Source organism: Vicugna pacos, chromosome 3 (genome assembly GCF_048564905.1).
Source record: "Vicugna pacos chromosome 3, VicPac4, whole genome shotgun sequence".
In the NCBI taxonomy this organism is placed as follows: Eukaryota; Metazoa; Chordata; class Mammalia; order Artiodactyla; family Camelidae; genus Vicugna; species Vicugna pacos.
This window is the reverse complement of record NC_132989.1, coordinates 20,852,471-20,875,083: the sequence shown is the minus strand read 5'-3', so window position 1 is coordinate 20,875,083 and position 22,613 is coordinate 20,852,471. Positions and strand designations below refer to the sequence as shown.

General features: G+C 48.1%; 1 protein-coding gene across 3 annotated transcripts in view; it reads right to left on the bottom strand.

The window, feature by feature from the left end:
- Positions 1–207: 207 nt before the first annotated feature.
- Positions 208–22,613, bottom strand: part of FGF1 (fibroblast growth factor 1) — a 92,076-nt gene continuing 69,670 nt past the window's right edge. For all 3 annotated transcript variants that reach the window (XM_031671910.2, XM_015239441.3, XM_072955840.1), the window contains 3 exons: positions 17,380–17,580; positions 5,209–5,312; positions 208–802 (listed from right to left, as the gene is read on the bottom strand). In XM_031671910.2, the coding sequence (XP_031527770.1) occupies positions 608–802; positions 5,209–5,312; positions 17,380–17,548 (468 nt within the window). In that variant the 5' untranslated portion in view covers positions 17,549–17,580 and the 3' untranslated portion in view covers positions 208–607. The remainder of the gene's footprint in view (positions 803–5,208; positions 5,313–17,379; positions 17,581–22,613) is intronic.

Sequence of the window (22,613 nt, the reverse complement as noted above, 5' to 3'; positions counted from 1 at the left end):
CTCCTGTGCCTGAGCCTCCCAGCCTTCATCCCTCTAGACTGTCCACTAGAATGCAGTCAGTCTCCCCGCGCCATTTCAATCCCTTCTGTTCCCGAGAAGGGATTTCTTCATCCCTCTTTCCACTCATGGAAAGCTGCCTTCCGCTAATCTAGCCCTAAGTGTCTCTGCTAACATGCGTGAGAGGAAGAAAGGGAGTCATGCCAGATGTTTGGGGGACTCGCAGACAGGGTTTACTCTGCAGAGGGAGTTGCATGCAGTTACTAACAACCCATTTGGCAGCCTGCCCCCCGTACACACTTCACTTGGCCCTGCCCTTGCATTGAGAGGCTCAGCCTGCAGCAGATGCCCAGAGGCAACTGGACTTCCAAACCAGACCCAGACTGGCTGGCCAGTTGGCCCCTAAAAGCCATTCGGTCCCTCTGTTCCAAACTGTGCCAGGGTGAAGGGCTCTACAAAGAAGTGAACTGGGCATTGAGAAGCGCGTTACAAATTCAGGCTCAGTGGGCCAGGGGTTAGCGCAGCCGATGATCAAGGGAACAATCTGGGGTCGGGGGGTGAGGACCCCTTCAGGCTCCTCTGGACTGGTCGGCACCCAGAACAGATTTTTTTAATCAGAGGAGACTGGCAAGGGGAGAAACAAGATCGCCTTCTGGCCGTAGTGAGTCCGAGGACCGCGTTTGCAGCTTCCATTCTTCTTGAGACCAACAAACCAATTCTTTTCGGCGTGCTTCTTGGACGTGTAGGTGTTGTAATGGTTCTCCTCCAGCCTTTCCAGGAACAAACATTCCTCATTTGGTGTCTGCTAAAGAGATAAAACCAGAAGAGAGTAGAACTATTGGTGAATGCTTTTAGACGGGGTTCTTCTGTTCACTAGCTGTGTGACCTTGGGCAAGTGAGTGAGGCCCTCTGTGCTTCCGTTTCTTCTTCAGTAAAATCGGGGTAATAATGGAACCGATCTCTGAGGAGGGAAATGAGAACTTGGTACCGGACTCAGCACATAATGAACCTTCAATGCACATTTGCTGTTACGGAAGCTCCCCTCATAACTGCTGTGCTCAGGACCCTAGAATCTCCCACTGGGGAGATCCTACATGACTTTAAGCACCTTAAGGGCAGGGCTGGGTCTTTTGTCTCTGGGGAGACCTGGCACCTAAGGTTGACCATGAAAAACGTCCAAAATGGGTAAAACCAGCCTGTAATGCAGTGGGGATTCTTAAGTTTGGTCTTGAAGAATAAATGAAAACCTACTAATTTGGCTTTATATCATGGCAATTTCCACTAACAATATCAGGGTTTTATTTCAGTGTTGTTAAGAACGTAAACGCTCGCACAAAATGTGCCCTAAGCATAAAACAGCTCCTGGAACTTAAAGTTGTTTTGTTTTTTTCTAAATGAAACTAGCTTTATTTTTTGTTACTTATCAGAAGAACAGTACTTGGAAAAAATCACAACTTTAAAAAAGGAAAGAAAAAAGAAAAAAAAATTGCCCCAAAGTGCACCCACTCAGATACAGGCAACTGTTTACAGTTGAAGAGCATCCTTCCTTACATCTTTACGTACGAGCGCACAGAGCGACACAGATATGGCCATATGGACACAGACAGCATGTTATTGAGATGACATGCTCTATCTGCTGTTTTAAAAATGTGTGATAAACCTATGAAAACATATTTAATCTCACTCGCAAGAAAATGCAAATTAAAAGACGATTTAACATATGTTGGCTCTAATATCTGCAAAGAGCAGAAGGATTTACAAGTCTTAGTATTGATGACAGTGTGGGAAATAGGCACCTTCTTGCACTGTTGGTGAGATAAATTGGTGGAAACTTTGTGAGGGGAGTTTGGCAATACTTGTGAAAATGTAAAATATGCCTTCCCTTTGATGCGCCATTTCACTTCTAGGAATGGACCCTTCTGAGATAGTTGAGCAAGTGTAAAACTGTATTTTCAAGGATGTTCTCTGAAGTTTTGGATATAATGGTACCATATTGGAAGCCACCTGAATCCCTTTGGGAAGGTGACTGGTTAAGTGGATAGTGGTACATCCCTACCGTGGAGTCCAACGCCACTGTAAATTTATGAACCTGGAAAGATAGCTACAACATATTAAGTAGTGCAGTTGCGTTAAAAATATCTACCAACAGTTACTTTTGTAGTTGGAATTCATCTGTTAGAGTGGGAGGAATCCCAGTTCTCTGAACTTTCTATTTGTCAAGATTTCAGAATACATTTATTACGTCTGGATACACATCAGTGAGGAGCATTAAAATACATATGTTCCGTATTGACTTTGCTCCAGTTCCAAGTCCTGTGATCTCTGTATCATCACCTCACCCGCAGTGGTTGATGATTCCCGTTCTGGTGGTTTCCAGCCCTGCTGTTTATTCTCTGTTCGTGGGCATGTTTGTCTATTACACTGTCAGCCCGACTGAGGGAAGAGACGGACTCTTGTCAGCCTTGTGTCTACCCGCCAGGCACAGAGCCTCGCAGATAATAGGTGCTCACCAGCTAGGGGATGAATTTAATTTGATTCTTGAGATCCTGTAAAGCAGTCAATAAACTTATCCTTGATTAGGAAGGAACTATGTAACAGGAAGTATTCCGGTCTTTATTCACTTGTAGGTCTAGTGGAGTGATGGCTGGGTGAGACACTTCAGATCATTTTGGAACAGGATGGGACAGAGATGTAATATTTAATTGCACGACTCTGCTGCCTCTAGGGGAGCTTATCCAGACGTCGGTGTTTGAAGCACATTGTCGGGGGTGGGAGGAGATAGGCAGTTTTGGACCCGTGTGGGTTGCCCACTGTCCTGTAAGGAGGACTCAGCCCATGATGCCCCACTGTGGGCGTCAGGCCTGTGTTCTGTGACGAAGCTGAGGACGGCCACGTCCCCCACCTGATGTGTCTGTTACACTAGAGCACTTGACACACAGAATGGCTGAGTCACAGGTTGAGTCAGCCGGTCAAACTGGAGGTGCTCCATCCGTCCCTCACCCAGGACTGTCAGTACTTGTTATACGCTCCGTGCAGTGCCACGGGCCTGGGGATTAACAGCTGATTCATGCCGACTGTTTTAATCATTTTCTTTTTTATATTTAGCATGCTTTTCCCCAATTACATAGGTAATATACACCCACTGTAGAAAACTGGGAAAAATCAGAAAGGCATTCTCATATTATTATATAATTTGTTATAAGTTAATATATATATGTAATTATATATATTATATTCCCATATCATGAAATCAGCCATTCACCACTCCCAGAGATAAATATATTAACATTTTAGAGCCTTTCAAACTTATTTTTTTAAACAAATATACCCTTTCTACACACAAAAATTTGTCTCAGGCTGGATGAATGCCTAAAATTGGTCAGCGCATGAGGCAGAGCCCTGAGATGTTTTAGGCCTGCTTGTTATCAGTGGGGAAATACAAGAATTCTTCGGCATAATATATTAAGACCACCCTATGAGTATTTCAGGGGAAAGAGTGATGGCCGGGACGATGGTGGGAGAAGGGGGTATCCGGAACCTAGAGGAAATTGGATTTGGGGGCATTCTCCCTCATTTTTTTATACAAGGAAGAGAAGGTTATAAGAAACATCAGAACTGACTTAAAGGAGGAAAAGCTATAAAACCGTAGCCTAAGAAACAATGCGGGTAAGGGATTTATAAACCGACCGTCCTGTAGCTACCCTGGCAGGTTCTGCTCCTGGTTTCCGATGCCTCTGAAGCCCTGTATGCGATAGTTACTACCCACTACTGCCCACACTTCAGACAAGGCTCAGAGTAGGTGAGTAACTTGCCAAAGTGACAGAGAAATGAGATTCAGCTACGAGTCTGAGGTTGAATGATTGGTCTGTCGATTTTATTACCAATTGGAAGACCCGCCTTTAAAAAAAGAACAAAATTGACTCCCTATGTAGGTCCCTGCCTAGCTCCAAACCCCTTGAAATTGTCCAAATCAATCCATATTTCAGCAGACAGCCTACTAGAAGCTACCTGTTGCTCGGATGGTTTTGTCTCCTGAACCCTAGAAGGCTGCATGAAAAAAATGAACTGTGTTCACAGCCCGATCCGTGGCTGAGATTATGGCCGAGATTACAACTTCAAGACAGGGTTTGCAACTCCCTCTACCACTTGGCAGCGTGTTATAAGTTAAAGGGAGCCCCTGACCAAAATCCCCCTACTGGCTGCCTTTTGGTAGCCATCTTCCTAAAAGGGAAGAAAGGGGTTTGGTCCAGCCTTCACTGTCTTGTCAGCCTACAGAGAAAGGATCATTGAAATCCAGAAATAATTTCAAAGCCTGCAGCCATTGGCTTCAGGTCTTTTTCCATTCAGATCGTTTACCAGAGACCCCAATAGGGACAGAATCAGATTGCTTCTCTTCCGTTCTTTTCTCACGAAGATCAACGTAGACTGAGGCAAACATGGATAAACCATGAACTAGGAAGGGGATAGAGCAAGTGAGGAGGATTTTAGCTGCTGAATAAACTCTGCTTCTCTAGGACAGGAATGTGGCTCACTACCCAACTGTACTTAGGCACATTTGATAAATGTTTGTTGAATTAAGCTTTTAAACATTAAAAAAAAATTTTTAATTGAAGTATAGTTGATTTACAGTGTTGTGTTAGTTTCTGGTGTACAGCATAGTGATTCAGTCATCCATGTGTATCTTCTTTTTCGTGTCTTTTCATCATGGGTTATTCCAAGATATTGAATATAATTCCCTAAGTTATTAAACTTCTAATCCTTTTCGGTGACCCTTCCAGACTAAAAGGGCTATTTTCAAAGTTTTATGCATGGCACATAGACCGCTAGAATCTGGGGTCTGCAATTTTTTAAAAAAAAAGCATTAGAGACACATGTAGACAGCCCATGGTAGATGCTCAGGAAACATTTTTGGAATGAAAGAATGAAGTGGGATTGAGTATTCTAGAGCAGGTGACTGGATGAGTTACTAAAATTTCAATCAATGTTTTCTCTATGTCTCGGTGATACGTTGGAGTATTTTGAGAGAATACTGCAAGAGACTCTTCTATGTTAGTGCCTAAAATAAGGCCGGGCGGAGGGTGGGAATCCTGCTGGAAAAAATAACAAACAGAGACTAATTGATGCTTTATAGTTTGCATCACTCAATGTGACAAGATTTCTGGAAACCTCAAACCTTGGCCGCGTCTGGAAGCATGTCAGCCTTATACTTACTGAGCCGTGCAAAAGCCCGTCGGTGTCCATGGCCAAGTACTGGCCAGTCTCGGTACTCTTTATATACACCTCCCCCACGCTTTCCGCACTGAGCTGCAGCTGAACTGAAACGAAAATAACACGAGCAAAAATAAATAAACACCACGCTCTTGCCGATAGGGCCTGGCGGCCAGGACAGTTAGCCACGGAAAATTCTGCTCATTCATTTCGCTGAGCCCTCAAGGATGAGCCGCAGATTAATCAAAACAGAGGAACACAGTTCCTTTTTCTTTGCCCTCCAAAGCAAGCTGTCCGTGGGGAATCCTGTTCTCCAGAGAAGAGAGGTGGTGGCAGGCTCGCCCGCCCGCCCGCCCGCCCGTCTACCCTGTTTGTTACGGGATGACCCCGCATGCGCTTCACAGCGCCTCCCTCCTTCCTCGGTCACCTGGAGGGGAAGGATCAGGGGAGGAAGCAGTGTTCAGTCCCGGGCTCTGTCATCCCGGGGCTCCTGGGGTGCTGTGGAGTCAGCAGCTGGCCAGCCTGAGGGGCTCTGCTCCGGTTTTCAGCCTGCTTTGGTGGGGGGATGCCTTTTTATGGCCCGGGCCTTCCTGGCATGGGAGCTTCAGAAGGTTATTTTTAAAAATCTGGGAGTATTATTTTTCCAGACAGAGGAGATTCCTGGGAAGTTGGATTCTTTGGCACGTCTGAAACTGAGGGAACTCACCCACAGCGCGGTTCAGTCAGCCCCCAACCTCTGTGGCAGCCCCAGTGGGGTTTAGGCAGTGGGGAAACCCTGGCTTCTGATTGGGAGAGCGCGGCAGCTACCTGGGAACATAGGGATGGGACTGCTGGTTCTCACCTGGGGATGGTTTTGTTCTGCGAAGGGCATTTGGCCGTGTCTGGAGACATTTTTGGTTGTCCCAGCTGGAGCAGAATGGTGCTCCCGGCATCTAGTGGGTAGAAGCCAGGGACGCTGCTGAGCACCCTGCAACGCCCAGGGGAGCCCTTCACCACGAGGAATTATTCAGCCCAAAACGTCAGTAGTGCCGAGGGTGGGCAATGTCGCGTTAAGGGCAAGGACTGAGGTGCCCTGAGCTACACTCTCCGTTTACACTGATGATACTCCCACAATGCCTTGCCCACTGCTGGATACCTCCTTGGAGTCCTGTTTGATATTCATTTGTTCATCCCCCCTGGGGTGGCTCTGGAAGGAGCTGCTTTGATGGTTTCTATTTGGGAGTTGAAATTAATTCTGGCCTCGTCTGAACAATTTCTTTGGTCACAATCATTCGTTATGATTAAGGGTGAAATCTGGACCAGGGACTGATGAGCACCCAGTAGTTCTCCGGGAGGGCAGCTGACCTCTCTAAGGGTCAGCTTTGACAGAGGCTGAGGTGTGGAGGTGCTGGAAGGAACACAGGGCTTCAGTCGGCGTGTCTAGACCCCTCTTTGCTTTTTCTTTGTTTTCATTTTCTATTTAATTACTTCGAATCAGACATACACCCCCATGTTTCATACCTGGAGACACAGAAGAAGAGACGGTGCAAAGTCTACCTCCCGCCCCTCCCAACCTCGCCTTCCAGCCTGTGGGGGGGCAGGACAGACGGCATCCTTGCCCTGCCTCCATATGGGGTGTGTTCTCCTTGGGAGACAGAGACGAACAAGTAAACCCCTCCCAGGTATATTTTGAGTGTGTCCATCTAGAGATATTTTCTCCATATATGAGAAATGCATGTTATCCCTCCCACCTTTTTTTTTTTTCCTATGCAAATAGTAAGATACTATACAGTTCTGTACTTTGTGTTTTTTGCTTCACAGCTAACTGGAAATCTTTCCACTTCAGTACTGAAAGAGTTAGCCTCGTTCCTTTTGCCCATGGAATTGTGTTTCATTACGTGGCTGGATCATACTCGCTTAGCCACTTCCTTTTTAATATGTCTGTATTTTCTCATTTTCCTCTGTTTTCCTTATCTGCTGATTCATCCCAAGGGTGATACATCATTACATCACCCTTATTGAAGATGCAATTCTCTTGTCCTTGGAAGTCTTTGCTACAGAGACCCAGGGCCTCCTCTGGCTTCCTCTGGTAAGTGGAGTTTATTTAATTCACAGGAAGGAAACCGGAAGCCACGATCTCCTTTCCCACAGGTCCCCCTAACTCTGGTTATCTCTGAGAGCATAGGCCGGAAGGCCTCCCCTCCTCCAGCCTCGAGTCATGCCACTGGCTCACTGAGTCACTGCTCCACTTCCTCGCCTCCTTCTGCACACCACGCTCTCTCCTGCCTCAGGATCTTTGCACATGCTCTGCCCTCTTCAGTACCTTCTTCCCCCTAATAGTCACGAAGTTGGTCCTCCTCTTCCAGGCCTCAGCCTAAAACCCCTCCTCAGAGAGGCCTTTCCTGCTCACATGCCCCACACACTCTATATAGCAAGTCCTTTCACCCCTACCCACCACTCCTGCCACCCTAGTCCCCACACCATTGTCTTTCTTGGTCCGTGTGTGTTTCCTTCATGGCATTGATTTTTATCAGTTAGAGGTTTACTTGTTTGTTTCTGCCTCCCTGGGGGAATGAACACTTGGGACAAAGGCCAGGGGTCTTATCTGTCCTATGCCCCTTTGGTCTCCAGCACGTCCCTTTGTGCCCTGTCCTCTGGGGACAGCCAGTGTATATTTGCTGAATAAATGATGTTAGACTAATCTTTGCAGAGATGACTCTCTTGGTCCCTCGTCAGTAGCTGCACATTCTAAATTGTGTTTCCAATATTGCTTTGTGGAGTGAAGTAAAGCGGGGCTGAGCAGACTTGTCAGGCTCAGGCTGGGCTCTGCCACCAACCAGCCGGGTGGCCTGGGCTCGGCTGTTGAACCTCCAGGCTATGCTCTCCTTACTAGTAAAATGGAAAGGGTCTGGATTCGGTCGCTAGAGTTGATTCAGCTCTAACAGTCTAGGAAGCAAGTAAACAGTGCTGTGTATAGTAGAATATTATTTGGCCATAAAAAGGAACAAAGTACCTATATGTGCTGCAACATGGTGGAACCTTAAAAACATGCTAAGTGAAGAAGCCAGTCACAAAGGACCACATACCGTATGCTTCCATTTAAAGGAAACGTCCAGGATAGGCAAACCCTTAGAGACAGGAAGTAGATTAGTGGTAGCGGGGGGCTGAGGAGGGGGTGGGGGAGAGAAGGAGGAATTATGGTTAAGACATATAGGGTTTCTTTTGGGGAGGGTGATGAAAATTGGTTATGGAGATGGTTGCACACATCTCTGAATATAAGAAAACCACTGCATCGCACACTTTAAATGGGTAAAATGTAAAGTATGTGAATTTATCTCAACAAAAAAAAATTTTAATGCTCTGTGTTTTCATTCAACTTTATGGTTTTCAGAGAACTTTCACGTATATTTTTCTATTAATTCCTCAGCATAATCCTATATATTTAAGAAAGACCAAAGGAAGGGAATAACCATCTACTGATCACTGACAATGCGCCAGGCACAACGCTAGTTTCTGTCTTTATAAATAGTGTAAAATTAAAGAGTTTGGACTCCAGGATCAAACTGCAAGAACTCTATTTCTGGTTTGGCTGTGTATTAGCTGGGTGATGACTGGGCGTGTTATTTGCCCGTTTCATTATATATATGATACTTTCTGCTTCATGGAGTTGTGAGGTTTAAGGCTCTGATGCCGAGAAGTGTCCAATACTGTTACTGTCATTTCCACTGTGTTTAGGTGACCTCATCGCTCCTCGCAGCATCCCTGGAGGAAGGTGGCACTGGCTCTGTCCTACAGGTAAGGAAACTTCCGCTTGGTAAGAGCATGCTTTACCCAACATTGTACTTACAATCAGGGGCAAAACCATGACCAGAGCCCAGGCTCGGCTGTCCAGGTATTCTGTTTTTTCCTCTGTTTCATGCAATCCCTTGTGCTCCAGTTATAGGAATGATTGGTCCAAATCAAGCCATATTCACTCCTCTTCTTGGTCCCCCTTGTGTTCAAGGTCAGACAGGTACAAGATGGTGACAGGCCATCCAGGGTCCCATGTGTAGCCATAGAATGGAGTGATGTTAGTTGCCTGAAATTTTTTCACCTGCCGCTCATATAAGTAGGTATTTAATCAAACACATTATAGATGCAACAGGAATCCCAAAGGTCAAGTCCTCTTAGGTAATTAAGGAAGATTTTTTTTTAAATAGACCTTATTTTCAGGGTAGTTTTAGGTCCACAGCAAAACTGAGGGGAAGGTATAGAACTTTACCATGTGCCCCTTCCCCTAGGTGCACATGGCCTCCCCACTGTCAGCGTCCCCCACCAGAGGGGTGCACTGGTTAGGACTGGTGAAGATTTCAAAGGTTTTCACTTTCTAGTCTGCTTCTGTTCTGTGCCTTCAGCGATCCCCGCTCGTCTCGCTGTGGGGATAAGCAGAGTTGACTTGGCTGTGTGAGGAGTCCCATCCCGGCCGTGTCGGGCTCCCCGGAGGTAAACACAGGCAGAGCTGCCTGGCACAGGACTCAGTCCTCGGCTGTGAGCCCCAGCACCAGGGCTGTTGCGCTGGTGAGAGTTCGTCTCAAGAGTTTCCTCTGTAAATATTATTTCTCCAGGATGTCCAAGTTTCATAGCTCATTTTCACTGGATTTCATTCTGGCTAAGTTTCTTGAACATATATCCTTCTGCAAGCGGAGCCGGCAGGAAGGAGTAACACCCAGCCATTCTGCTTGGGTAACTGACTCGGGGTCCAGCTCCCTCCAGCCCCCTGCAGCTGCTGCTGAGGGGCTGGGCGGGGTGGGAAGGCGAGCAAGTGAGAGAGGGGGGCTCAGAAAGAGAGGGAGGGGCTGGCCAACCGCGTTGGCTGAAACAGCACCTCCTCCCCCTTGGAGCAGTGCGCTGAGCTTGGCGGAACGCCACTCAGTCTTCACGTATTCATTGACCGGCCAGCGTGTGCTGGGCGCTGTGCTCAGTGCCCTGCGAGGTCCCTGCCTTCAGGGGCTTACACCCAGTTAGGGGTGCAGACGACCTGTAAGTGATAAAGCAACATGGTAGCAAAAACGCCACTTCTTTTTGAGCTGAAAGCCAACAAAAGTTCAACTACAACAAAAACTCTCTTTTCTATATTTATATGTTTTTTTTTCCTTTCCGAGAAAAGCAGAAAATAACGTATTGGAAAAAAAAAAACATTGCAAGAGAATGAGGATGAGAGGACTTAAGACAGGGGAGGGAGGTGGAGGGAACTTTGCCTTCGTCTTAACTCTTCATTTCTTTAAAAACTCAATTCTGAGGTAGGAGCAGCTAGCTGGTAACAGGTAATCTGGGTGGTGGGGCTGCTGATGTTTTTGTACTTTTGGGGGCGGGGGTGGGTGGGTAGTTGACATGTAAATCCTGGTTCTTCATTGGTGGCAGACGCTCAGCTTCTTGCTCCTGATGAGCCCCGCAGTGCTCTCTGACCTAGTGCAGATTCGACCTCGGGTACCATCTAGACCTGAGCATGGTTATCCACAAGAGGGGCTCTTCTTGGAGGCAGAGAGGGAGCCAGGAAAGCTGGTGAAGGGCCACCAAAGCCATGCCTGCTCTTTTCACTTTCTTCTTCCAGCACCTTGCACCAGGTCAGCACCCAGCACACAGAGCAGGGCGGCCCCTCCATCCCACATGGGAAATTTAGGACTTGTTCTCTATGAGCAGGAAGGTCAGTGGCTCAACAGCATCCCAAGGATGCAGGGCCAAGTACTTCTTGAAAAATGAGCCGAGTCATTTAGCCCACAGGGGACTCACTGTTCCCCAGGCCTGAGATGCGGAAGGCGACTTTTCACTGAGCAGAAGAAATGGAAATCAAGGCTTTTAAAATGGTACTCAAGTGATAGACGCAAGTTTCTTAGAGAAATTCAGAAATTTACAGAGCGCTGTGAGAGTGTGCTCCGAGAAGGTCGGGAGCGTCTGCCTGGTGGATCTGTAATCACAGTGTCCCCAGTGGAAGCCAGCGTCCTGCCCCTTTTCCAGGAATGCGGTTGGGTGTGCTGGTTTGGGAATGGCCGATTTATCAAAAAGCAGATGTCAGATAACTGAAATGCACAGACTCTCCTTGGCAGCCCGTGCTCCTGCCTTGTCCTGTGCTCATCCGTGGACCCCTCCATGGGTCTTGATTTGCGGGAACCTATGTGAGGGCGAATCCTGGGCTTCGAGTGGATATGCTGACCTCTGTCTAGATGCTCTGCTTGATTGTTCTGAGGAATTATAAGCCAATATCTCTGGTTTTCTCTTCTGCTCCCCAAAGCCTTCCATTACCTCATTTTTTTTTAATTGAAGTGTGGTTGATTTACAACATTGTGTTGATTTCTGGTGTTCCTTACCTCTTAATAGGAGGCTATTCCCTGTAAGACATGTGAGCCCTTACTTTCCAAGGATAGAAAGAAGGAAAGGAGTCACGCTCCTGAGCTCTGGGGCACGGTCCTCGCATCTTCCGATCCTGCCCTAGGAAATTTTAAAGCGAAGATCACCTGGTGTGTTCAGCAGGACAGGCGCTCACGGAGGGAGGTGCCGCTCCTGCAGCCCGTCCCTCCGTGGCCTTTAGGCCTGCTTTCCACCTCTGCTGTCCAAGGAGAGGCCAAGAGAGATTACGTGCCTGGTTTATTCTGGGTTGGAGACTTCCCGTCCTTTGCTGTGTTTACCCAAAATGAGGTCAGCCTCATTCAGAACTCGGTGAGGTTGTTTTATGTCAGCGGCGTTTATAATTAAAACGTAGCCACAAGCCGGGCGCCGTAAACCATTTGAGGGAGACGGAGGAGAAATAAAACGGAGTTAGTGGAAAAAAAGTTCCAATGGTTTGGAATACATCTATGTAGATAAATGAAAAAGAGTTTTCTTAGAATGAATAATGGTGTCTGCTTCTCCTTTAGGGTCTGAAAAAGGTCCCTGGAAAATTTTGGTACAGTCCATGGACTGTGTGACATTTAAAAAAATAGTTTATCTAGAAAAGTCCTTTCTGTGTAACCCGATAAGGGGCAGGTGGGGAGGAGAGGAAGGGAGTCCTTTGGCATCACATCCTGCTGCCGGGTAGCGCTCCTGCCTGAAGACTAGCTCCTGTCTCTGACGTCTGACAGCCTCGCCCCGCAGTGCCCACCATGGTCGTTTGAAAAGCTGTTTTGATTTTTGGCCCAAGCTTTTGGGGAGCAAAGTGCCTTTACCACTAGGTGCCGAGTCATAGCCAGATGGGAGTCTGGACCACCCCTAAAACTAGGGGCAGGATGGAGTCGCCGGAGGGAAAGAGCCTGCCCTTTCTAAAGGGTTGCAAAGTAGGATTCTTTGGACCAGTGAAGTCCTCTAGTGCCTTTAGGATGTGGTTGGATTTATAAATATTTGATTGGCACACACTTTGCTCAGGAACATTTCCATTTGTGTGGCGAGTGGTGCCGGTAATCCAGCTCCCCACGCCGCCTCGTTTGTGCCTGGGGAGGCGAGGGGGTGTGTGCCGAGGGAGGAGGCCGCAGGTTTGGGGCGCCCGTGAGCTTACTCCTATCCTCCAGGTACCGTTCCAGTTGTGAATCCCATCCAGGAATGAGTCACGGCCCCTTCTGGCCGAGAGCGATCTCCAGCAGAAAGAGCAGAATCAGACACAGGGCTCCTCCTTGCTTTGCCCAAGACAGTGTGATCCGCAGAGAGGTTAGACAGGGCAGGGCTTGCGGCGCTGGTACCTGGGCACGAGGTACCGATGTGCCAGGACTGGTGGGCTCCAAGCCTGGGCCGTCCCAGAGATGCTGAGATGGAGAGAGCTGGCGTAGCATTCGTTTAACTCAGCAGACTCCAGAGATCAGGTAGTTAGGCGAGGAAGGCCGAGCAAGCCTCAGGATGAAGATGAGGAAGGTGATGATAATAATAAATACCATTTTCCGAGCACTTATCGTGTGCCTGGAAGTGTGTTAAGCACTTTCATAAATGATCACACTTAAAATTCCTACCTTCCTGTGAGGGTGGGTACTGTTGTCACCCTTGTTTTTAAAATGAGGAAACTGAGGCATGTGGAGGAGAAGTAACTTCCCCGTGGTGACACGGAACCAGAAAACAGCAGGAATGGGACCTGCCTGCTCCTGCCCCGATCTGACCCACAGTGCGGGTGCATTTACTTAATCAGCATGTGGGGTGGCCCCCCCGTCATGGTGTTGGTATTGGTAAGGCCTGTGGAGAGCGCCTTGGGCTTGGAAGAAGGACCTGTGGGTCTGTGCCAAGTTTCCCAGTTAGAAGCTGGTCCCAGGTCCTGTGGGCTCAGTGTTCACAAGGTTAGTTCACAGGGTAGTTAGTTATGAATGATAATTAATAACCTCCCAGGACCATGGCTAAGAGGAAATGAAAGAGTCTAGCGCAATGCCTGGCATATATCAGGTGCTCGACAGACATCGACGGAGTACGTTGTTGAATTTGAATTTCCCTGCCACCCACACAATTCATTGACTCATCAAATTAATATTTATTGAGCATGATCCCAACTGCCAGGCAGTGTGCTGGACATAAGAATTGCAGTGCGGAGCTGTTAGAGAGCGCAGTCCCCATCCTCGGGGAGCCCAGTGGGGGAGGAAGCCATGAAATAATCACACGAGTAAATGCGCTGTGCTAACTCCAAGGAGGGCTGCCTGGTACACAAGGCACTCCTCAGATGCCCTGTGTCTGGAATGCCCCTGGGCCTCTTTCCCTGCACCTGTCCCTCTTCCAGGATCCTCCCTCTTGTGGTGACGCCACCACGTACCAGCCTCCCCAAGTCAAGCCCTCGGAGTCAGCGTGAATCTTCTCACGAGCTGCCCCCGTCGCCCCTTCTCTCTCATTCTGCTGGCATTCCTAGTATGGCGATGTGACAGAGGTCCACAGCCTGCATTGGTAATTGCCTCCGGCCGTGATTTGAGCCATTGTAAAGGGATACGCCAAAAACATCTCCTCTGCAGTCCCGAAGCTCCCACCAGTGGAGACCTCCCATCCAAGCCTCCATTACAGCAGCCCGCGCACGCAGGCACCCATCCTAGGTTTATACCACTCCAAGGAAGGCCTGGTGTTAGGTCCTGGGAAACTTACTCTCCTGGAGGTAAGGTGGGAAGACAAATTTTTGAAAACTTCCCATCTTGCCAGGGCAGATCGACTGGCTGGGGACAAAGGGAAGCTGTGAAAGGAGGGTTTTGCTTGTTTTTGTTTTTTGCCTTGTAGAGCTGGAAGGCAGAAGGTTCTATCTTGCATGATGTACGTAGACTTATTTAAATATTTGATTGGCTTTTAGATATATTCTCCCTCAAGGAGGACTTAAGAGTGTGGCTTTCAACTTGTCACCAGAGTCTCTAGTCACGCTCAGTCTAATAATGATCACGGAGTCGAAACCATCCCCTTGCAGACTGTGCTAACCAGTTACCCAGGGATCACCCGCTCCAGGCCGGCCCAGGTTGATTGTTTTTGAAGATCCTTGAAATTGAGAAGGGTTGTGGCAGTACCACCACTGGCCAGAAGAGGGCGACAGAACCCCATTGAGAGGGCGCATCCTTGCTAAGGCGTCCTCTTGGCCACCAGATCTCATAAGATTTTTCAGCTTTGTCAGATGCACAGGACAGTATTGTTATTCCCATTGCAGAGGTGAGGAAGTGCAGCCTCAAGATTCCCCCCCAGGAGGAGATGGCTAGGAGCCCTGGAGGCTTTTACACTTCTAGACGGGAGAAGGTGATTGGGAGGGGCATGGGGCTGGCCGACTTGATGTGGCTTTTACAGAGCACTTTACACAACATGGAGAGCATGGTAATTGTCCAGTGCTGCTCCAGGTAGAAAGCAGTGGTGCAGGAATAGGAACCCAAGGTTTCAGAGTGTAAACCCAGGACCCTGGACTCCGCAGGGGGCATGTGGATTATCCAGCTCTCCGGGCATTGACAGGTGCGGGGATGGATTTCTGCTTGCTCACCCCACTGTGATTTCTGTCCTCCTTGGCCTTTGTTCTTAGTCCTGGATTAAGTAAACAGGCCAGCGTAAGTCTGAATATTGCCAGAGAGGCCTTGAATCAAAACCTGGATCTAGACCCTTGGCCTTCCTGGAGGGCAGCGTGGTTGAGGAGAAGAGACCAGGCATGGTCTTTAAGTGTAGTATTCTGTTTCCATGTGCTGTGTTGAATGTGTGGACATCTTGGTGGTGGTGGTGATGATAATGGTGACAACAGTAGCAACGTGACCCAACATGGGCTGCACTGGGTCTCTGGGCTGAGAGACTGCCAGGAATTTTTACTACGTTATTCTCATTTAATCTTCCCAAGAAACCTATGAGGCAAGTAATATTATTCTTACATTTTATAAGTGGGAAAAGTGAGGCCAGACTGGTTAAGTAACTAGCCCGAGTTCACTTGGGAAGTCTCTGATCCAGCATTACTGGTAGGCAGACCTCCTCACACGCACTCCTATGCTACCGGATGCTGCCTTCCAGGACTCCTGACATCTTAGGTCAGGCAGCTGAATTCGCAGCACTCTCGAGACATCCCGAAGTTACACACTGAGAGTGCAATCTACAGTGTTAGCAGTGAAGTCATGCACCGCTGGTACAGAAATTCCACTACTTGGACTTGGAATGGTAGCCTCTCATTACCCAAGAATTCAAGTTTTCCCAGGAGAGCTGGCTTAACCCCACAGACCACATCACCAAGGTTGTCTTTTCCCCTGGGATTCTGATGATCAGAGAGCATTCCCATTAGTTCAGAAAATTGCTAAGACTTATTAGAAACATTTAAAACCTTAGAGAAATTACAGCTTGTTCCCTTTGTGTTGCATGGGGCAGATCACACGAATTGTGTAGCTTGCCTGACACAACACAACAAGACTACAGTCCACGTCCAGTTATTTGCGGTAAAAGTGGCTGATACGTCTGTTTGACATTGTCAGTAGTCTTTCTTGCTTCTCTCTGGTACCCGGTTTTCATCAGGTAACAGGCATTCAACAGGCCCATCTAAAGACAAGCCATCAAAATAAAGCTCAAAAAAATCTAACCCTGCAGCGGCCAGCCTCACCCTCAGCCTTCCTGCTCCTCATCTCAAGGGTCTGCATGGTGGGTGGGAAGGAGGGGACAGTGCCACCTGGTGGATAAATGCTGGCTGTGTGTCTGAGGGTGGAGAGTGAGCACCAATGAGGGGGCCGTTTGTGCTTAGTGCCTGACCTGTGGTGCGTGTCTTGTGAATATATACCATCACATCAAAGCCCGTATTCTGCATTCCATTTTAAAGCCATCCTGCAGAACCTTAATTTCTACCTGAGCTACCCTGTCTCCTAATTTCATCCACACTTTTCTTCTCTTGATTTGTGACACGTATGACCCTTTAGACCCTCTTAGTGGGGACCAGATCTGACTTTTGTCCTCTTTACAACGTGTGATGCCTCAGTGGTGCTTGGGGAATCCCTGATAAGATCACAGTAGGACCCAGACACCTAACATCAAACCCGCACACCAATGCCAACAGTACTAAAGCAAAAGGAAGAGATTTTTATCATTAGATACTCAAGAAGATTCTTTTTCTCCTCAGTCATACCTCCATTTGTCAACACCATCTGAGAGCCGGGCTGGCAGGAAAGCCGAAAGAGACATTCAGCCTTTGGCTCGAATCACTTCCGCTCTCCGGTTTCTATCAGGTCTGGAGAAGGACTTCCCCCCGCCCGGTTCCCACAACCACATCTGCGTGATGTGCAGAGTGGAAGCGGCGGAATTTATAATGTGTGAGCCTGCGCTCATGAACCAGGATGTCACAAGCCAAGCCCAGTGGAACCGTAACCTGGAGAGTCAGTTAACTTGAAATTGAGCCGATGTCTTTGTGGGGGCTTTACCGCCCTGGCCCCGCGTGGCTCTTCCTGTCATGGAGCGAGCGGGGCCCTGACCGGCCTTGAGGACCAGACCCCTCGCTTGTTACAGAAGCCTGGAACCACTGAACACGGGTAGCCAGTCTGATCTCAGAGCACTTGTGTGAGGTCAACAGAGCATCCTCTTAAACTCTCAAGATATGACCCTTTTAGGCAGGCTGAACCCTCACAACTCCCCGTCTTCCACCCCGAGGCACTTGGCACATTCGGGTCACCCCTGCCTCCGAGCATGTCGAGCCTGCACAGAGCCTTGGGGCAGGGGGTCAGCCCTTACTATCCTCCTGTCTCCCGTCCTTGACCAAGGCCGACACCAGAAAGGCGAGGGGCTACAGGAGAGATGGGCGCTTACTGTGCTGGTCGCTCCTGTCCCTGGTCCCATCCACAGTGCCATCTGGAAGGATCCTCAGGAAGTGGCCCCCGTTGCTGCAGTAGAGGAGTTTGGGTTTCTTGTAGTTCCCCGGAGGCAGGTTGAACTTCTCCCTGAGGGCCGCGAAGGTGGTGATTTCCCCTTCAGCCATGGTTCAGCAGCTGCTGCGGGGCGCTGTCGAGGCTGTAAGAAATTAAACAGCCCTGTAGAACGTCCTTTCGGGGAAGGTGCAGCGTGCAATTTCCAGAAGGGAAGGAGAGCCTCGGGGCACAGGCTCCTGGTCGGGTGGTAACCACAGACTGCCCAGGTGCTGCCCACAGCAAACGGGCCTGCGCGGTGGCCAGCGGTTAAGGAAGGAGGGTCCCGGCCTGGGAGGGAGTTGCAGGCATTTCCCACTTCCCAATTGGACACAGCTCGGGACCGGGCTGGTGCATTTTTTAGAACATCAAATTTGATCATTTGGCGGAGGGGAAAAAAAAATTACGTTTTGGTCCCTCCTTCTGATCCACACACATCCTCAAATTAAACACTGAAGTTGCACTAAAATAACCCTCAGGGTCTGGCTGGAACCCACAGAAGCCGAGAGGCCGGCACTGAGGTTGCGCCCTCCCCACTCCCACTGTCGTGACCAGGTGCTGAGGCCCGGGCACAGGGATGGCCGGGGCGGCCTGGGCGCGCGACACCCACGGGGACGGCAGAGGGGGCGTTTCCGAGACAGCCAAGGCTTAACACGTAAAGGAAAATTCTGGGCTTCCTGGTGGGAACAGAAGTGGAGCTGGAGAGCGAGGCATGCGGAGGTGTTGAGTGGGTTTTTTAAAGGGCAATCCCTGTACCAAAGGAAATTTTATGAGATGGAGCTTTAGGAAGGTTCTGCCAGTCACTGCCTGCGTCCACAGCTTCCCACATACCTCCGATCATGCAGAGAAGTTGGCAGTCTGACCCTGGTGCAAAGGCCGTCTTCATCTGAATTACTTTACAATGAGACATGCTTATTATGGCACAGAAGCCACCACACTACCTATTACAATCCTCTAATGTTCTGAACACTCACTACATACAAACTTACATTATTAGGTAAAAATGCAGCCATGACCCCTCGAAGGACTGATTAAAAAGCAAAGCCAGTAAACACTAGGATTTTAAAGTATCTACTTGCCTCACCATGTAGGAGGACGAAGTGCTGGTAGCGACAAGGACTGCACAAGAAAGACGCAGTGACCCGAGAACTAACGTGGGAACTTCATCCTATGAGTAAGCGCTAACTGTATGTATTGATTATCAAATAATGATCATCATATCACTAACTTACTGTGGGCTACAAGTTAACTCGTGTAATCCTCACTGTAACCTTTTGAGGCAGACACTAACATTATCTCATTTTTTTCACAAAACGAACCAAAGCTGACAGATGCTCAATGACCTGTCCAAGGTCAACAGATAGTAGGCGGTGGAGCCGAGCCTCAGGAGGGATCTGTTGAAAGAAAGTGTGAACTTGCCCTTCGTCACCGTGACGAGGCTAAGCGGCTTCACTGACACCGCAGTGTTATTACCAGAAGTGGGGGCTCTACCCATTGACTGGCATGTACCTCTGCCCCCATGACCTTGTTACTCGTTGGTGACCCAGATGTTGGCTGTCACCACCAAGAGCCTCCACTTTTGCCCCCATGCATCTCCTCTTTCCCCGGAGAACCCACATCACCAGGCGTCCGGGAGCCCCATGAACTTGACAGAAGGCCAGCCGGCCTCCTGTGTTCCCCTCACCACCATCCACCTATCCACCCATCCCCGGGGGTTGCCTCGAGGAGCTGCTCCCACAGAAAGTAGTTCCTTCAGAAATCAAGGCAGCAGCTTGGGTGATTTGCCCCAGTGACTTTGGAATTAGGGTTTATATTGGAAGCCTCCATTTGTTTCCTCTGCTCCAGGCGTTTTGATGTGTCTGGAACGTCTCTCCCAGTCTACAGCCACATGGGCTATGGTCTGAAGTCCCTCCAAAGACCCCAAGGGAGAGTTTCGCCTACACCATATAAACCGTCTTTAAAGTCAGACCACCCCGTGTATCCCCTTCACACATGGTGAAACTCTGTCCGGCCCTTTTCACATAGCATAGTAACAGACGGAAAATTAATTTCATTTATGTCAGTTTCACAGGGAAGACTGCAAGGTTCACCTTCCACAGCACACTGCGTTTCCTCCCCAATCCTTCGCTTTCTCTGCCAAATCCCTCTCTTTCATCCATAGGCCTTTGAGTCTCCGTGCCCACCTCTGTCCCCCTCTCTCTCTCATGCTGTCCCTCTACTCTGCCCTTCTTCCTCCCAGCATCTCCGTCTCCCTCTCCCTTCACTTCCTCTCTGTACTGGATTCTGGATCCCCTCTGACGGAAAGCAATTTGGTGCTTCCAAACACAGACATCTTCACCTCTTATTAGCATACAACGATGAACAGATCCCTCTTCCTTAAAATACAACTAAGAAGATTATCCATGTTTTTTTTTTCTCTCCCAAGCACTTAATTTGGTACAGGAGACAATAATTATATACTAGTGGTGGCCATTTCACTGAACAAATAGCTGTGTGTATTGTCCATCTTAGACGAGCAGAACTGTGTTTCTTGCTGTCCCTGGGTTTCTTCACAGGGAGGTCCCCGTGAGCCCTGATGGTGCAGCCACCACTCAGTGAGGATGGCCCCTCTTCTAGATCCAGCACCCAGGGGGAGTCTTGCTTCCATCCCATAGGGATGACAGGAGCAGATGCACTGAAAGGCTGGCTGAGGTTGGAGGCATCAGCTCCCACCAAGGGTTGTACTCATGCTCACATTCACGCATGGGGGAGCCATGCAGCCTGGGCTTTGTCGCTGTGAGCTCTCCCCAGACAAAGGACCTCTGCCAGGGGCCAGCGGGCCTCCCCTCCCTCCCGATCGCAGTGCAGCCTGTGGTTACACAGGACCACGCCTCTGCTCTCTGCCTGCTCCCCCGAGTGAGAGGGACAGCGATGAGGTGGCTGTACTGACTTCACACAGCCCCCGTCGCCCCTCAGTTCCGATCCTTGCCTGAAACCTGAAGGGGACATGCTGACTCCTGATAATAAGCCTTTTTTTGGGGTCCATGTGAAGTTGACAGACTAGAGCAGGGAGTGGGATTAGGAATCTGCGGGAATGTACAAAAAAAGAAAATCCTTTTTGTTGGCAAAGGGAACTCCAGGGGCAGGAAATGCCTCTCCCCCACCCCCTCACCATCTTTTCTTGCTTTATTTACAATTTACCTGTATTTTAAGCCGTGGATGGTCCAGAGTTCCTTGCCAATGCAGTATTTGTTCAAGGGTAGGAATAATGAGGGACGTATATGACGTGATAAAACCTTGAGGCAGCAGTTTTAGCAGGCCCTTGGGGATTTTCACAAATTGCTTTAATAAATGAATCCATTTACTGTGTGAAACCAGGCATTAAGCATAAGGGAAATTTATAAGCTCTGCTTCTCATTACTGTTATCTTTTTGTTGGCTGTCAGGGGAGGGATCGTGTGTGCGTGTTGGGAGACAGAAAAGATCAAGCTCAGTGGGCTCCATGTCATTGTCGTGTGCTGAGCCCAGCCCCCTGAGACCTGGGGCACTGGGAAGATTGTCGTGACTTACCAGTGGCACCAAAGAGAGGGGAACACCAAGTGGGACATCTGTGGTAAAGCTGACATGTTTTGTCAGCTGTAGCCTCTGGTAGAGAATCTGAACTCTGACCCATGAGCAGAATGTTACGTGTCCGCTCTCTCCCAGGAATACAGTTCACGTGTCACTGTGGGGTCGTGAGCAGCACTGTGTCCCAGCGGTGCACAGATTGGCTCTGGGAGCCTGGGCGAGTCATACACTCCTTCCAAGGTGTCTCTCTTAATAATCCCCACCCTGCCTGCCTCAGCGTCGTCTGAAGTGTTTGTGGGTGTAGTATTCATAACAGCACTTGGAAAGTTTAAACTGGGACCTGACCTCTAGGAGATAAGAGTAACTGGTTATGTTGGACTGGTTGAAGCCTGATGTGGCCTAGGTGAGCTGTGATTGAATGGTTAATTTAAAAAAAGTTTTCAGTTGCTATGGAAATAAGAGTTTTCATTCCCTCTCATATCTGGCAGAATTGGCTAAACACCCCCCTCCCTCATCACTGAAGCCACAAACATAGTAGAGAATTTGGAGGAGGCAAAGGTAAGCCGTGGTTCTGTAAGAGAGAATGCAGGTCACTGTTTCAGACTCAGTTCTCAGCTTATCAACAGTTATTGAAGTGACACTTGTGATGCCTGCTTTTTTTAGGACACATTTGTGTTCAATTTGGCCCAGTTGACTAGGCTAGAAGGGAAGACATATGGTTCTAAGAATCAAGGGGAGGCAAACACTGATTTTGTTTATTTGTTTGTTTTTAACCCTGTCACTGGGTAAGCAATGAAGAATACCCATGAAGGAGGATGTTTTGCAGAGTATTTTGAACCCCTGAAGGTAGATGTGTAGGTATCTGTTAAGGTGATAATTGGGTATGTGTCCTCAAATGCAGCATTCATAAAACAGGTCTCACCTTTGGTACCAAATATGTCATAAGTCCTTGCTCCCCATCTCCTTGAATGACATCACCCAAAGCCTTAACTCTTCCTTAGAGATATTAATTACCTTAGATTTTCTTAAGTTAAATATGCATGTTAAATTTAAGGGAAGCTACTAAAAGAAAAGAAATAGAATGCATTAATTCAAGCCAGAAACTGGTAGGAATAAAGGAAAAGAGCTGAAATAAATAAAACAGTACTTATCCAAAAGAATCCAGAAAAAAGAGAAAAGAACAGAATTTTTTTAATTGCTAAAAATTAGGTGACAGAAATAAATTCAAATATATTTCTAATTACAATAAGTGTAAATGAGCTAAATTTACTGTCTACTGGATTTTTTAAAAAATCCATCTACACTCTGATTACAAGAGACACATTTAAAATATAAGGACACAGAAGGGTTAAAAGCAAAAGGATGAAAAACAGACACCAAAGATTAATGAAAAATTGAAAGTTGGTATAGCAATAGTGGTAACATATAAAGTAGGTCTCAGGCAAAAAAGAATTATTAGGGATAAAGGGGATCACTGCATAGTGATAAGGGGATCAATTCAACAGAAAGAGCTAAAAATTCTAACTTGTATGTATTTAATGACAAAACCTCAAAATATATAAAACAAAAATTGACTAATATATATAAGGAGAAG